Source organism: Narcine bancroftii, chromosome 5, assembly GCF_036971445.1.
Source record: "Narcine bancroftii isolate sNarBan1 chromosome 5, sNarBan1.hap1, whole genome shotgun sequence".
NCBI lineage: Eukaryota > Metazoa > Chordata > Chondrichthyes > Torpediniformes > Narcinidae > Narcine > Narcine bancroftii.
Genome location: NC_091473.1, coordinates 59,251,120 through 59,265,856, shown reverse-complemented (window position 1 = coordinate 59,265,856; position 14,737 = coordinate 59,251,120). Strand labels below are relative to the sequence as shown.

The following is a 14,737-nucleotide window of genomic DNA, read 5'->3' as shown; positions in this document are numbered from 1 at the left end:
ATAATAAATCAGAAATCTGAATCATTTTTTGATTTCCCTGACCTGAGCATTCACCTTGTCCAGTTTCCTTGGAATCTTACATCTTTAAATTCTTGTTTTACTAAACTACAGAGTATAAATTATGAATCTTGCTCAGTGATTTCTCATTTGACCCTTTTTATCCAGAATCAATCAAGTGAAGTGTTTTTCCTCAATGCCATAATGCTTTCATTTACTGTAGGATTGGACAAAACCAAAAGAAGAATCATTTCATCCTCTAGAATTTTGTTAGATTGCCAAAAGTTGTGAACCAGTTCAGAGGTTTGCTTGAGATAGATGTATTAATGCTTTAACAATCATGGAATATATGGGAATCAGTTGTAGACCTCAGTGAATTTCAGGCAGGGGGTGTGGTGCGAAAGTTATTAGTACTTTTACCAATTTTCATTAGGGTTTATTTGTCATGGGGAGGGCTGCTGGTAGCGATTCAGTTGATTGGAAAAGTATTGTTCCTGTAATTTATCTTGGAGGGGGGTGGGGAAATGTAATATTTGCCTTTTGTGTCATGAATAATGTGCACTGTGGCTCGAAACAAGAAATAATCGAGACTTACAGACTTGGAAAGGGTTGCACCAAAGTACTAAATATAGTTTTTCATGTTTGGCCATATATTGTGTTTGAAACACAATATTATTAAGTATCAATAATATTTTAAATGAATCGTTGGATAAATTTGAATCTTTGTTTTAACCCATGTAGAATACTGGAGTTCCAAGAGGAGTAGATGGTGGAGATTCTTCTTCAATTCCATCGAAAGATTCGGGAGACATTCCCTCATTTGATGAATGGAAAAAGAAAGTTATGGAAGAAGAAAAAGAAAAAAGTAAGCATTGAAAAAGCATTGAAATATTACTTGATTAAATGGAAACATAGAGGGTGACATGGTGGTAGAATAGTTATAACTCCATCTGGTTAAACCTCTGTTAAATCCTGAATTCTACTCCTGTCTGTGTTGATGCTCTGTTTTTCTCTCTCTGAATGATGTGTTGTGAGAGATATGAACAGGAACAAGCTACAAGATTAGAACAGGCAGTGCAGTCCCATTATTTGGTTCCCAAAATGTTACTCAGTCATCTAGCCAAATATCAGCATGTTGAGGAACCGACGAGGGAAATAGCCATTCTAGGCTGGGTATTGAGTAATGGAGAAGGCTTAATTAGCAATCTTGTGAGGAGCCCCTTGAGCAAGAGTGACCACAATATGGTGGAATTCTTCATTAGAATTGAATGTGACAGAGTTGATACAGATACAAAGGTTTTGAACTAGAAGAGAGGTAACTTTGATGGTATGAGATGTGAATTGGCTAAAATAGATTGTCAAGTGGTACTTAAAGGACTAACGGTAGAAATGCAATGGCAGTCATTTAAGGATAGCTCGGAGCAAGTGCAGAAAATGTACAGCCCAGTTTGTATGAAAAATAAATCTAGGAGGATAGCGCGTGCGAGGCTAAAAAGGGAGATCTGAGAGAGTGCCAAATCCAAAGAAGGAGCTTATAAATTACCCAAAATGAATATCCCTGATGATTGGGAGAAATTCAGAGTTCCGCAGAGGAGGACAAAAGTATTAATTAGGAAAGGTAGAAGGGATTATGAGAGGAAGCTGGCAGGGAACATACAAAATGACAAAGCTTTTATAGATACGTTAAGAGAAAGAGGTTAGTTAAGACAAATGTGGGTCCGTTGCGGACATAAACAGGTGAGTTGATCATTGGAAACAATGGTATGGCAGACTGTTTGAATGTCTATTTTAGTTCTGCCTTCACCAAGGAAGACATAACTAATGGGGATCTATTGTGACGGAGGGACTAAAGGAAATAATTGTAAGTCGAAAAGTTGTATTAGTTAAATTGCAGGGATTAAAGGCAGATAAATCCCCGGGACCAGATAGTCTGCATTCGAGAGTGTGGAAGGAAGTAGCCCAGGAAATGGTGGATGCGTTGGTGATAATGTTTCAAACCTCTTTGGATACTGGATTAGTTCCTGAGGATTGGAGGGTGGCCAACATAACCCCACTCATTAAGAAGGGAGGGAGAGAAAAATCTGGAAACTACAGACCAGTTAGCCTGACATCGGTAGTAGGGAAAGTGCTAGAATCCGTTATTAAATATGCAATTGCAGTACATTTGGAAAGTAGTGGTATCATCGCACAGTCCGCATGATTTTGTGAAGGGGAAATAATGTCTGACAAATCTAATACAGTTTTTTTTGAGGTCATAACCAGTAGAGTGGATAGGGCAGAACCAGTGGATGTGGTATATATCTGGACTTTAGTAAGATGGTTGATAAGGTTCCGCACTGAAGACTAGCGTATAAACTTAAAGAGCACGGCATAGGAGGTATGGTATTAAGGTGGATAGAGAATTGGTTGATGGACAGGAAGCAAAGAGTGGGAATAAATGGGTTCTTTTCAGAATGGCAGCCAGTGACTAGTGGGGTACAGCAGGGCTCGGAGCTGGGGCTGCAGTTGTTTTTGATATATATCCACGACTTAGATGTGGGAATAGATAGCAGTATTTCAAAATTTGCAGACGATACGAAGCTAGGTGGCAGGGTTAGCTGTGTGGAGGATGTTGGGAGAGCGCAGGGTGATTTGGACAAATTAGGCGAGTGGGCCAGGATGTGCCAGATGCAGTATAATGTGGATAAATGTGTGGTTATCCACTTTGGAGGTAAGAACAGGAAAAAGGATTATTATTTAAATGATATCTGTTTAGGAAAAGGGGAGATGCAGCGAGACTTGGGTGTTGCTGTGCTTCAGTCGTTGAAGCTGGGCGTGCAGGTGCAGCAGGCGGTGAGAAGGGTGAATGGAATGTTGGCATTCATAGCGAGAGGATTTGAGTACAGGAGTAGGGAGATCCTGCTGCAGCTGTACAGGGCCTTGGTGAGTCCACACCTGGAGTATTGCGTGCAGTTTTGGTCACCTTATCTGAGGAAGGATACCCTTGCCTTGGAGGGCGTGCAGAGAAGGTTCACTAGGCTGATACTGGGGATGAAGGGACTCGCATATAAAGAAAGGTTGGATAGACTAGGCATGTATTCTCTGGAATTTAGGATTGAGGGGGGATCTTATAGAAACATAAAATTCTTAAGGGTTTAGACAGACTAGACGCAGGAAGGTTGTTTCCAATGCTGGGAAAAACCAGAATCTGTGGCCATAGTTTAAGGATAAGGGGGAATTTTTTTTAGGACTGAGATGAGGAAAAATTTCTTCTCTCAGAGTGGTAAATGTGTGGAATTCTTTGCCACAGGGAATAGTTGAGGCCGGTTTCCTGTCAATATTTAAGTGTAGGTTAGATTTGGCCCTTGTGTCCAAGGGGATTAGGGAGTATGGGGAGAAGGCAGGAATCGGGTACTGATCAGCCATGATCATAATGAATGATGGTATAGGCTTGAAGGGTCAAATGCCTACTCCAACACCTGTTTTCTATGTTTCTACTTTTTAAGTACAAGATGGTCTCAACCAAGCCAATTCACCCAATGAACGTATGTGAAGTACACCATGACAACTGCTGTTCCATAAGATGTAGGAGCAGAAATGACTATTCAGCCCATTTAGTCTGTCTCACCATTCAATCATGAGGTGATCCATTTTCCCACTCAGCCCCATTGCCTGGCTCTCTCCCCAAAACCTTTGTTGCCCTGACTAATCAAAAACCTCAGTCTTCTTTAAATACACTCACTGACTTGGCCTCTATAACTGCCCGTGGTGACAAATTCCACTTATTTACCACTCTTTGGCTAAATACATTCCTCTGCATCTGTCTTAAATAGCCGCCCTTCAATCCTGAAGTTGTGCACTCTTATCCTAGACTCTACCACTGTGGGAAACAACCTTTCTTCATCTACTCTGTCCATATCATTCAACATTTTAAATGTTTTAATGACATTCTTTCCCCCACGCCCCCCCCCCCCCCAACTAATTCGTTAAAGTGGACCCAAATTTGCTTGATGAACATGAATATAGCTGCAATTACTTATTTTTTTCACTTTGCGAAGCATGAAAGCTCAGTTATAAAAATAAACACTGCTACAAGCAGTTATTCTCACTCAGAGTCTGCCTTGTGGTTTACAGTCCGAACCCCCCCTAGGTTTCCAGAACATTTGACTAGACTGCTCTATATTAGTACATTTCTTATAATTCGTTAATCTGATCACAGGTGCCAGTCAGACCCTAATTTTAATAAGTTAATGCCCAATTGTAATCGTTTTTCTATCCTTCATTAGCATAACTCTACTGTAAACTAGTAATTGCAAGTTTTTAAGGAGTTTTTTTTTCCATATTCAATGTTCTCTTTGTACTTTGTTGTTGTGAGATGTTTCCGCAAGGCCATGTTTCTGCCTCTTATCATCTCGTAAGCAAGTCTGGGATCTCTACATTTTTCTCACAGCATTGCTTTAGATACTTTAACCCTTGGTTTGCCGTGACTTCCACGTTAACCTGAATAAGAGTCCAGTCATAGTGTGATGTAGCTGACTCTTTATGACTGTCGGGGGTTATATGATGTCACAATTAGTTATAAAGAAAGCAGTTTGCTACTCTCTTCCAGCCAATATTTAAAAACTTATGTTGTCACCTTCATTCTAAACTCCCAACAAATACCACTGGTTAAGTGTTCTTCATATGATAGCTCTCATGCCCAGAATCATCATTGTGAACCTCCTCTGAACCCTCTTGCCTAACATCAGTGCATCATTTCTTAATTGGGGAGCCCAAAAGTGCTCACAATACTCCGTTGGGTCTCCCAGGTGCCTTATCACATCCCTTCTCTTGTATTCTATTACCCTTAAAATGAATGCCAGCATTGAATTTGCCTTTTTCACCACCAACTCAACCTGCAGCTTTACTTTCTTGGTACCCTGCATGAAGTCTCCCTCATCCTTCTGGGTATTTTCTACTTTCTTCCCCTTTGGGGAAAAAAATAGTTTGCCTGTTTATTTTTTCTCTACCAAAGTGCATGACCATATACTTTCCGACATCATATTGCCACTTCTCTTAATCTGTCTTTCTGCAGCTTCCCCTGTTTTTTCAACACTACCGGCTCCCTACCTACCTTCATATCATCTACTAACATGGCCACAAAGCCATTCATTCCACAAACTAAATCATTGTACAACTTAAAAAGAAGCAGCCCCAGCATCAACCCTTGTGGATCACCACTAGCAACTGGCAGCCAACCATAATATGATCCCTGTATTCTGACTCTTTCCTGCTTGTGCTCTACCCATACAAAAATACTTCCTGTTGTACCATGTTCTTTTATCCTGTTAAGTAGCCTTGTGTGTGGCACATTGTAAAAAGCCTTTCGAAAATCCAAATGCACAACTTCCATCTGTCATATTAGATTGTAACTTTGGTAACTTTTGGGCAATGCACACCATTGATTTTTCTCTTTACCATTCCAAATCTCTACCCAGATGGATTCTGCGCTTCTTCCACGTATCTCTCACTATTACCCTGATTTCATCCTTAAGTTAAATGCCTTCCACCTTGCCTCTCCTTGTGTATTACCTCATATTCCTAGATGTTTGATTTCCAGTCATCTTCAACCTATAACCACATTTCTGTAATGAGTTGATTTGTGCCACAAGTTCATTGACCTTGTTTTGAATACTATGGGCATTTCGGAGCAATTTCCCTCTGTCTTTTTGCCTGGATTACCATCCACCTGTCATCTTAGATTAAACCCTTCCTCATAGCGCTAGCAAACAGTTCCTCTACTTTAAATGAGTAGGAATTTATCTTTATATTGGCACAACTGTCCCATATTTTGATTGTGAATTAAAATTTCAGATTGACGGGCAAAGATAGTATCGTTAAACAAATTTGTTTTTCTTTTGAAGTATGATGCAGTCGGGACTTTTTTTTTTCTGAAACATATCTTTCAGGCCAGACGTTGCACACTTCTAGTGGTGGGCTTCATTCTGCAAAAAAGCTCCAGAAAAACTTCAATAATTATGCCTCTGTAGAGTGTGGAGCAAAAATTCTGGCGGCTAATCCAGAAGCAAAGGTATCACATTTTTTTTTTTAAATTAAGGGCTGTTCCTTTTCTTCATTTGTGGTAAATGTTATATTGTGTTATGATTTGTTGTTCATTTATTGTTCCTTACATTTATCCATCTGTGCCTTTTGGTGGGGGAGGGGTGGGAGAAGGAGAAAATGATAGTGAGATACTGTCATGTTGTACTGGTACAATGTTATTCGGTTACATCTTTTAGGAGAAGTTGGTGTCAACAAAGTGATTTATTCTCATTTCTGAACACTGTATGACTTAAAGTGGAACTTGCAGTTGAATTGTTTTGTCACATGTACGAAAATATAGTAAAAAGCTTTGATTTTTGTGCTGTCCAAGAAATTGACCTGTTGCCGAGTTCAATAGTAACAAATAAGACAGCGATTTAGGGAGTGGTGTTTTTCGAAGTAAACTAGTGCAGAGAACAGAATTCATTTGTAAAATATGATGCTAGAGTCTCAGCTTTTTCTAGCGTGAAATCCATTCAGAAGTTTGATAACATTGGGAAAGAAACTGACCTTGAAATTGAAAGTTTGAGTTCTCAAGCACATGTAGTTTCTACCAGAAAGGGGGCTGTGGGGTAGGAAGAGAGTATGATTAGGGCAGGTGAGTCCTTTAGTATTTTAGCAAAGTCAAAGTTCAAATTTATTGTCGGAGTACATAAATAACATCGCACAACCTTGAAATTATTTTTCCTGTAGGCCAGGCAGCATTTCTAATTATGGGTCAATGTTCTTGGAGAGGAAAAAATCTCCACAAAGAAATGTGAATTCTGCCAATAAAAAAAAAATATTCGGTAATAAAAATGAGAAAAGGAAGAATCCTGAAATGAATGGTGAGAGATAAATGAGGTTGGCTTTCATGATGGCCTAAAGAGTGTAGACTTAGACAGAGCTGTTCCTTTGCAAGCTGTGATGTACCTGGATAAAAATGTTTCCATGCAAAAAAAAAATAAGTTGGGGAAATTGGGACATGCTGACATTTTTTTGAATATTTAAAAATTTCTCAATATATGAAGTAATCAGAATTAACATAATACAGATTGCAAAAGAAACAAATCAAAAGTTATATACATGATAGTATTCACCCCCACCTAAAACTCCTCTTCCAAACCCCAGTCCCTCAAAATAGTCAATACAAAAGATATAATATAGCTATATAAATATAGAAACAAAAGGAGGAAGAAATTATTTTTTAGGATTGCACAGAGATTGTCTAACACATGTAAATAAAAATTCTTCATTACAACTCAGAGGAGAATCTCGCAGGTCTAGAGGGACAGAAAGGGCATTATTACAAATTTAAGCATAAAATTTGGGAATGCAGGTGCCAAATTTGCAAAAACATAGGGTATTTATTTCTCAAGCTATATATAATTTTTTCCAATAGAATACAAATTTGAAAAAAATGTTTGATTTCCAAGTAACTGCAATACATTTCCTCACCACTGCTAACACTACTTTAACATATTTAAACAAGGAGTTCATGTCTAGATAAAGGTGGGAAATAGATCTGAATTTTGCAATTGAGCAAATATGGCAGATCTATGTAGGGATTGTATGACTAATACTATCAACGCCTTTGGGCATTTGAGATCACTATTAATGTGTTAATGTGTAATTTGACAACAATTAACCTGTCATTGAATGTCAAAGGGAGCTGATCAGGTTCCCATTGGAGATGGTAATTGCCGTATACCACTTCTAATGCTGGCATTAACATTGACTTCTCTGGCTTCTGCTAACCTACTCTCCATTCTCTCTCTTCCCTTTATCTTTGTCTTCTTTCCCTTCGCTCTCTACCTCCTTCCTTCTATTCATAGAGCCATCCCTTCTCCCCCCTGCTTACTGCTGTGCTCTGTCCCTTATCCACTTATTACTTCCTGCCTTTGGGACCGTGCTCCATCCCCTACTTCCTTCTGCCATTTTGTTCAGACACCTACAACATTTTACCATATCTGAAGGGCTCAAGCCCGAAACATTGGTTATATGTATTTATCTTTGCCATATAAAGTATGCTGTTTGACCTGTTGAGTTTCTCCAGCATTTTGTTTTTACTCCACAGACTTCGTGTTTTACATTGAACTGTTAGTGGTGTGCATCCACTTTTCTGCCCATGTGAGAAAGAAAAAGTAGTTTGTGAAGCAGTCAAGGGTGTTTAGCCCTGGAGCATTTCTTGATGAACTCCTGTAGTATATTGTGGAGCTGAATTGCTGTGCCTGCCATGACTGCAGTAACAATGCTTTGTTCATGATTTAACTCTCTCGATGGTAGAAAGTTGTACATTAATTTGTGATGACAAATTTTAGTGTCTTGGTGATTTAGGCAGCCCTTCACCTCTTTTGGAATTTAGCTCTTTTTATCTCGATTCAATCAATTATAATGAACTGACTGGTGAATTAGTGGGGAATGCATCATTATTCACTTTAATGGTTCTGAATAATTGATGGAGTTAAAGTTGATGAGATTGAATGTGTCCTGTTATTACAAACCTGAATCTTATCAATGCAATGTTCCATTTTGGGTGTGTAATTGCATTGGAACTGAACTGGAACAGCCAGTGCTACAGTGATTGATGAAGGCATTGGTACAAAATCCAGGTTTTTTGTTTAGATTTATATTAGGCATGCTCAGCTGTTCGATATAAAGTACAATGAATTGGATAAATTGACATTTGGCTTTTATGCTATAGAAACATGTAATAAAAATCAAACAAACCTGAAAATGTTGATTTTAAGATGAATGTAATCTAATGTGTAACATCCTGTTTTATGAAATAGAAATGTTTGTCATGTTTATTCTGTGTAAATATGAAAGGTTAAAACTTGAGATCATTGCATTTCCTTTGTGATATTTCCAATAAGTAGCAAGTATTTATACTTCGTCAATCAGTAAAACATTTAATCACTGAAGATGCTTATTACAATTTCACTTTGCAGAGCAATTCAGCAATTCTGATGGAAAATATGGACTTGTACATGCTAAATCCATGCAGTGCCAAAATTTGGTAAGTGGTAAACCCAGACCAAATAGCTTCTCCTCATTAAATACTTTGGATGTTTCAAAATGTATCATTCTGATTTGATGGACTCTATCATGCCATCAAAGACTTCCTATTTTAACAGTTTCACATTGTAGTGGGTTGCGCCGATCTGCAAGCGAACCAGGTCAGAGGTATAGGCTTGCGCAAACTGAGAGCCCCGAGAGACTGGGAGCATTTTGCCAGCCCTCCAGGCTGACGTCACAATAGTCCCAGGGGTGACAAAGTATGGGAGGGGGGGGGGGGGGTTATGCTTATAAGCACTGAGTTCCAGTAAAATCAGTTAAATCGACTCGCACCAACTACTGTCTTTGTTTGCTACATTTAGTGACCAACGTCCCAAATCAGCAAATTTGGATCTCATGATGAATGACACTAATGCGGCCTCCTTGAAGCTGCCTACATTCTGGATCTCACAACCTGTTGTCAGGTTCCAGCAGGCTGAGGCACAGTTTCATGTTAGATAAATCACAGCTGACACCACAAAACACTATTACATGGTCAGTTCTCCAGACCAGGAGACTGCCGGCAGGATTGTTGATTTCCTGCAGCAGCCCCCCCACCAAAGACAGGTACAAGGCACTCAAAGCGCTCCTCATGTGCACTTTCGGACTCTCCCGCAGTGAGCGAGCAGCAAGGCTCTGCTGCATATGGAAGGCCTGGATGACCACACACCATCTACCCTCATGAGCGACATGCTGGTGCTGATGGACAGTCACAGACCCTGCCTGCTGTTTGAGTAGATATTATGAGAACAGATGCTGGAGGATATTCGCTGCTCCTGACTGACGACTTCAGTGATCCTCGCAGGTTGGCTGCCCGAGACAATGCCCTATGGCAGGCTAAGCAACATGGTAGACTTTCCATCGAGTACGTTGCTTCGTCACAGGCCAATTATTGTGGTGGAGCAGCCATTGACCTGGTTGCTGCATCACACCAGGGTGCTCGTATTGTTTCAGTGCCAGCGAGAAAGCCTAACACAGCTGGGAACAGCTCAGAGAAGGAATGGTGGTGCTACAACCATCAGCACTGGGGTTCTGCTGCCTGCCGCTGCCAACGACCTTGCTCGCATCCAGGAAACTCTTCGGCCAGCCATCGTTGATGGCTATGATGGTCAGCCTGCTCTTTCTTTGGGACTGGTATTTTGTTCAGCATTTCCTGGTCAACACGGGAGCAGAGATCAACATATTGCCTCCCGTGAGCTGGGGCACTCGTGTGGGAAAGACTGGGCCTTGCCTCACTGCGGCTAACAGCAGCAATATCTGAACATACAGAATGCAGACCATCCCTCTGGAATTTGGCTCCTGCTGGCCTAAATGGACCTTCACACTGGCAGACGTACCGCAATCCCTGCTGGGTGCAGACTTCCTCCGAGCCCATTACCTCCTCATGGACCTGAAAGGATGCCGCTTAGTGAACTCCTAAGTCCTTCCAGTCTCTCATCCTATGCCAGGTCATTCTACCAGCACCTCACCTCGACACGGTGACTTTCTCTCACCAGGCTTCTGAGCAAAGTCAACCCCCAATTCTCAGCCATACCTAAGCATAGCATCCAGCACTGTATCTCCACAGAGGGACCACCTTACACATCCGGGCCTGCAGACTGCCTCCTGACAAGGTACTATGTGCCTCTTGCACATGGTACCCAAGGCATCTGGTCGCTGGAGACCTTGTGGTGATTATCGCTGGCTCAACAACATCATGACAGTGGACAGATACCCAGTTCCCCATATCCAGGATTTTGCCTCCAATCTTCACAGTGTAAAGATCTTTCCAACAATCTATCTGTTTAGGGGATACCATCAGATCCTGGTGCACCTTGACAATGTTCCAAAAATGGCACTCATCACTACTTTTGGGCTGTTCGAGTTCCTGCAAAAGTCTTTTAGGTTAAAGAATGTGGTGCAAACCTTCCAGAGTCTAATGAACTTGGTAAGCTATGGTTTGGACGTGTTCATCTATCTGGATGATATTATTGCCAGCTGCTCCCATCAGGAGCATAGCACACACCTGCACCAGCTCTGCTAGCACTGCTTATGGACTGGCTGTCAATCCTGTGAAATGTCAGTTCAACCTTAGGACCATCGATTTCCTCATCGACCAGCATAGGGCAGTGCTTCCTTCCAAGGTGGAAGTTATACATGGGTTTGCACAGCCTCCACAGTTAAAGGGCTGCAGGAAATTGTAGGCTTTCTACCAGCAGCACCCAGGATCATGCAGCTGCTTTAAAACTACCTGGCCAGCCTAAGGACCTGAAGTGGAACGAGAAGATGACTGCAGCTTTTGACAAAGCTAAAGATGCGTCTGCCAATACTACCATGCTCGTGTACTCACGAGTCAACGTGCCCAAGGTCGATGCATCAAACACGGCCGAAGGAGGTGTTGTGGAGCAGCTGGTCAATGAAAGTTGAAAGCCACTTGCCTTTTTCAGTCTGGAAGGGAGGGTTTTCATAGACCACAAGCCCCTAATATTTGCCTTTGCTAAAAGGTTGGATCTGTGGTCTGCAAGACAACAGGGGGATCTCTTCTACATCTTTGAATACACCACTACCATCAGATACTTTGCAGGCAAGAGGAATCTTGTGGCAGATGCACTCTCCCATATGTCAATTCAGTCGATCAGCTCTTTGGATTGACTACACCGCTCTGGCAGCAACGTAGTTACAGGATGCCAAGATAATGCCCTACTGTACTGCCATTTCAGTGCTCAAACTGGAAGACATTAGGTTTGGACCTTTCAGGGCTACACTTCTCTGCGACGTATCCACCGGACAGCCAAGACTCATGCTACTGTGGTTTGGAGGCATTGTGTGTCTGGCACCAATCATGGCTTAGCACACCCATCTATATGTGCTACACTGTAGTTGGGTGCTGACAAGTTTATGTGGCACGGCCTGCATAAACAGGTCAGCCACCTGGCAAGAATTTGCGTACACTGCTAGACCTCCAAAATTTAGAGGCATGTCAAAGCCCAGCTTCAATTGTTTCCCCCGACAGACAGGTGTTTTGATAACTTGCACATTGACATGATTGGTCTCTGCTGATTTCTAGAGGTGCCACTTACCTGTTTCCCATGGTTGACAGGTTTACCAAATTGCCAGAGGCGGTACCACTCTCGGACACATACACAATGTCCTGTGCCAGGGCCCTCATCACTAATTGGATAGCCTACTTCGGGCTGCCAATGGACATAACTTCAGACAGAGAGGCACAATGCACCTCGACACTATGGTCAGTGCTATCCCAGCTCCTTGGCACTCAATTACATTCCACAACCGGCCTACCACCCGCAGTCCAAAGGCCTTGTTGAGAGGTTTCACTGCCAACTGAAAACTGTCTTGATGGTTTGACTCAATGGCCCCAACTGGACTGATGAATTGCTGTAGGTGCTATTGGGAATCCGCACGGTGCCGAAAGAAGACCTGGCCTTGTCCTCTGCCGAATTTGTGTATGGAACCCCGTTTACAGTCCTGGGGGAATTCATACCGCTGGCTCGAGGACAGGAAGAACAGCCCACAGGACTCCTGATGCGACTTCGGGAGTAAGTTGGCACACTGGCACCTGTCCCAACCTTACACCATGGTCTGATTGCCTCCTACGTCCTAAGGGAGCTCAACGACTACCAGTACGTGTTTGTGTGCAGGGAGTTGCATCGAACTCTGCTTCAGTGGCTGTATGAAGGTCCTTACAAAGTGCTCTGATGCAATGGAACGACGTGTACTGGACATTGGAGGTAGGAAAGAAGCATTCACCATTGACTGCCTCTTGTCGACCTGGAGCAGCAGGTGCTGGTAGAAAGAACTTTATACAATGAATGGACTCATTACCTCCTAACACTGACCGGTATGGGCTGTGCTGAGCCACAAGCAAACTGGGTCAAAGCTGCAGGCTTGCATGAGGCTGAGCTCTCTGAGACACTGGGAGCATTGCTAACCCTCCAGGATGATGTCTCGATGGTCTTGAGGACATCAGAGTATCATGGGGGTTGTGCTTAGAAGTTCACATGGGAGTTGCAGTAAAATCAGTTAAACCAATTCACACCATCTACCATCTTTGTTTGTTACAATATGATACTTTCATTTTGCAGGTTTGTGATCGAGTTGTGTGAACCCATCCAAGTCCGACAATTTGACGTTGCAAACTTCGAGTTATTTTCATCCACACCAAAGGACTTTCTAGTTTCCATCAGTGATAGGTACGTTTTATTAAATCAATAAGCGTTTCATTGCCTTTTGCTCAATTCACCATGATTAGACTTAATTAGCTCCTGGATGCACAAAATTCAACTTTATACAAGATGTAAAGAAAAATACTGCAGAAGTTGAGAATCTGATTTTAAAACTGGATGGTATAAATATTGTCAAGACAACATTTCCAGAGAGCTAAGCTGAGTCTGTTTTGGCTTACTGAGTTTTGAAGGTTTTGATCGAAGGTCCGTCCCTAATCTGAAATGTTAATTTGTTTTGTACTTTGATTCTGCTTAAACAAGTTGCAGCATTTTCTTTTTGTTTTGTGTAGCAGGCAATCAGTCTCAGTCCAAACCATTTTTCTCTGCTTGCAAAACGGAATTTTGCTCTGTTGCTATGGCTGAAATCCAATTTTGAATGTCTTTTATGACCATTTATTTTTGTTACATTCAGATACCCCACCAATAAATGGGTTAAACTTGGTACATTCCATGCTCTGGATGAGAGAACAGTGCAGAGCTTTCCTTTAGATGAGCAAATGTATGCCAAGTATGTTAAGGTAAAGAATTGGAGTGATTTATTACTGCACTAGAATGATTTATTTTACTGTAATACTTCATTGCTGCTTGGAAGGAACATAATAATATTATTGTTATCTAATGCTGAATTTTGTTGTTTATCTGTATTTCTGGCCATTACAATCTGCTGTTGTAATTCTGTTATTCTGCTGTTGGTATCTTGTTAAATTGTATATTACAGTGAAATTCCCATTATCCAGAATTCAAGCTACTGGCTTTTTAAAAAAAAAACAAGGGAGTGCTGAGACATCATTGGATATGTGCAGGCTTGCCCCACTGCACTAGCAATGCCCCTCAATGCGTGCGCATTCTTTTCTCTGTCGCCATTTGAGTGGAGGTTAGACAGGTTATCAGTGTGAGTCAGGTATGCCGAGGGCCTAGCTGGGTCACTTGCGTGGAGGTGAGCTGGGCTGTTAGTGCAAGGAAGGTAGTAAAGTTTCAATCAAATTGCATTACAATGAGATGGCAGTGCCCAGAAGGAAGTGCCAGGAGATGCCGCTCATTATAAGGGCGGTTCTCCCAAAGTGTCTCCCTATCCCTGCCTAGCAAGAGTCTTTATTAGTATTAGGTTATCTGTAAACTTGGGGGAGGGGATAATTATGACGGTGGCGCAGTTAGCATGGGGGTAGGGGTAACGGTTCCATTATTGTCACATAATGCTATATTTAGAATGTAACATGTGAAATTCTTCAGCTTTATCTACTGTAAGGCAGATAGAGATTCACCACTTTGTCCAGTGCCCCTCAGAGACCTACAGCAGCTGGGGTTTGATTTCTAAATTTTGTAAATTGCAGGAATAACCTGATTAAAGTGAATTTTACATAATTAAAGACTACTATACTGATTTTTTTTTTTCCAAATTACTTTACATTTTGCCCTGTCTT

General features: G+C 41.6%; 1 protein-coding gene across 12 annotated transcripts in view; it reads left to right on the top strand.

Annotated features, from left to right (window-relative positions):
* suco (SUN domain containing ossification factor) overlaps window positions 1-14,737 on the top strand; it is a 131,102-nt gene that overhangs the window by 74,314 nt on the left and 42,051 nt on the right. For all 12 annotated transcript variants that reach the window (XR_011357546.1, XR_011357547.1, XR_011357544.1 and 9 more), the window contains exons 7-11: window positions 739-862; window positions 5,925-6,046; window positions 8,988-9,055; window positions 13,176-13,283; window positions 13,729-13,834. Coding sequence is in view for 8 of the 12 variants with exons in the window: in XM_069937514.1 (XP_069793615.1) it covers window positions 739-862; window positions 5,925-6,046; window positions 8,988-9,055; window positions 13,176-13,283; window positions 13,729-13,834 (528 nt within the window). In the remaining 4 variants the exon portion in view is untranslated. The remainder of the gene's footprint in view (window positions 1-738; window positions 863-5,924; window positions 6,047-8,987; window positions 9,056-13,175; window positions 13,284-13,728; window positions 13,835-14,737) is intronic.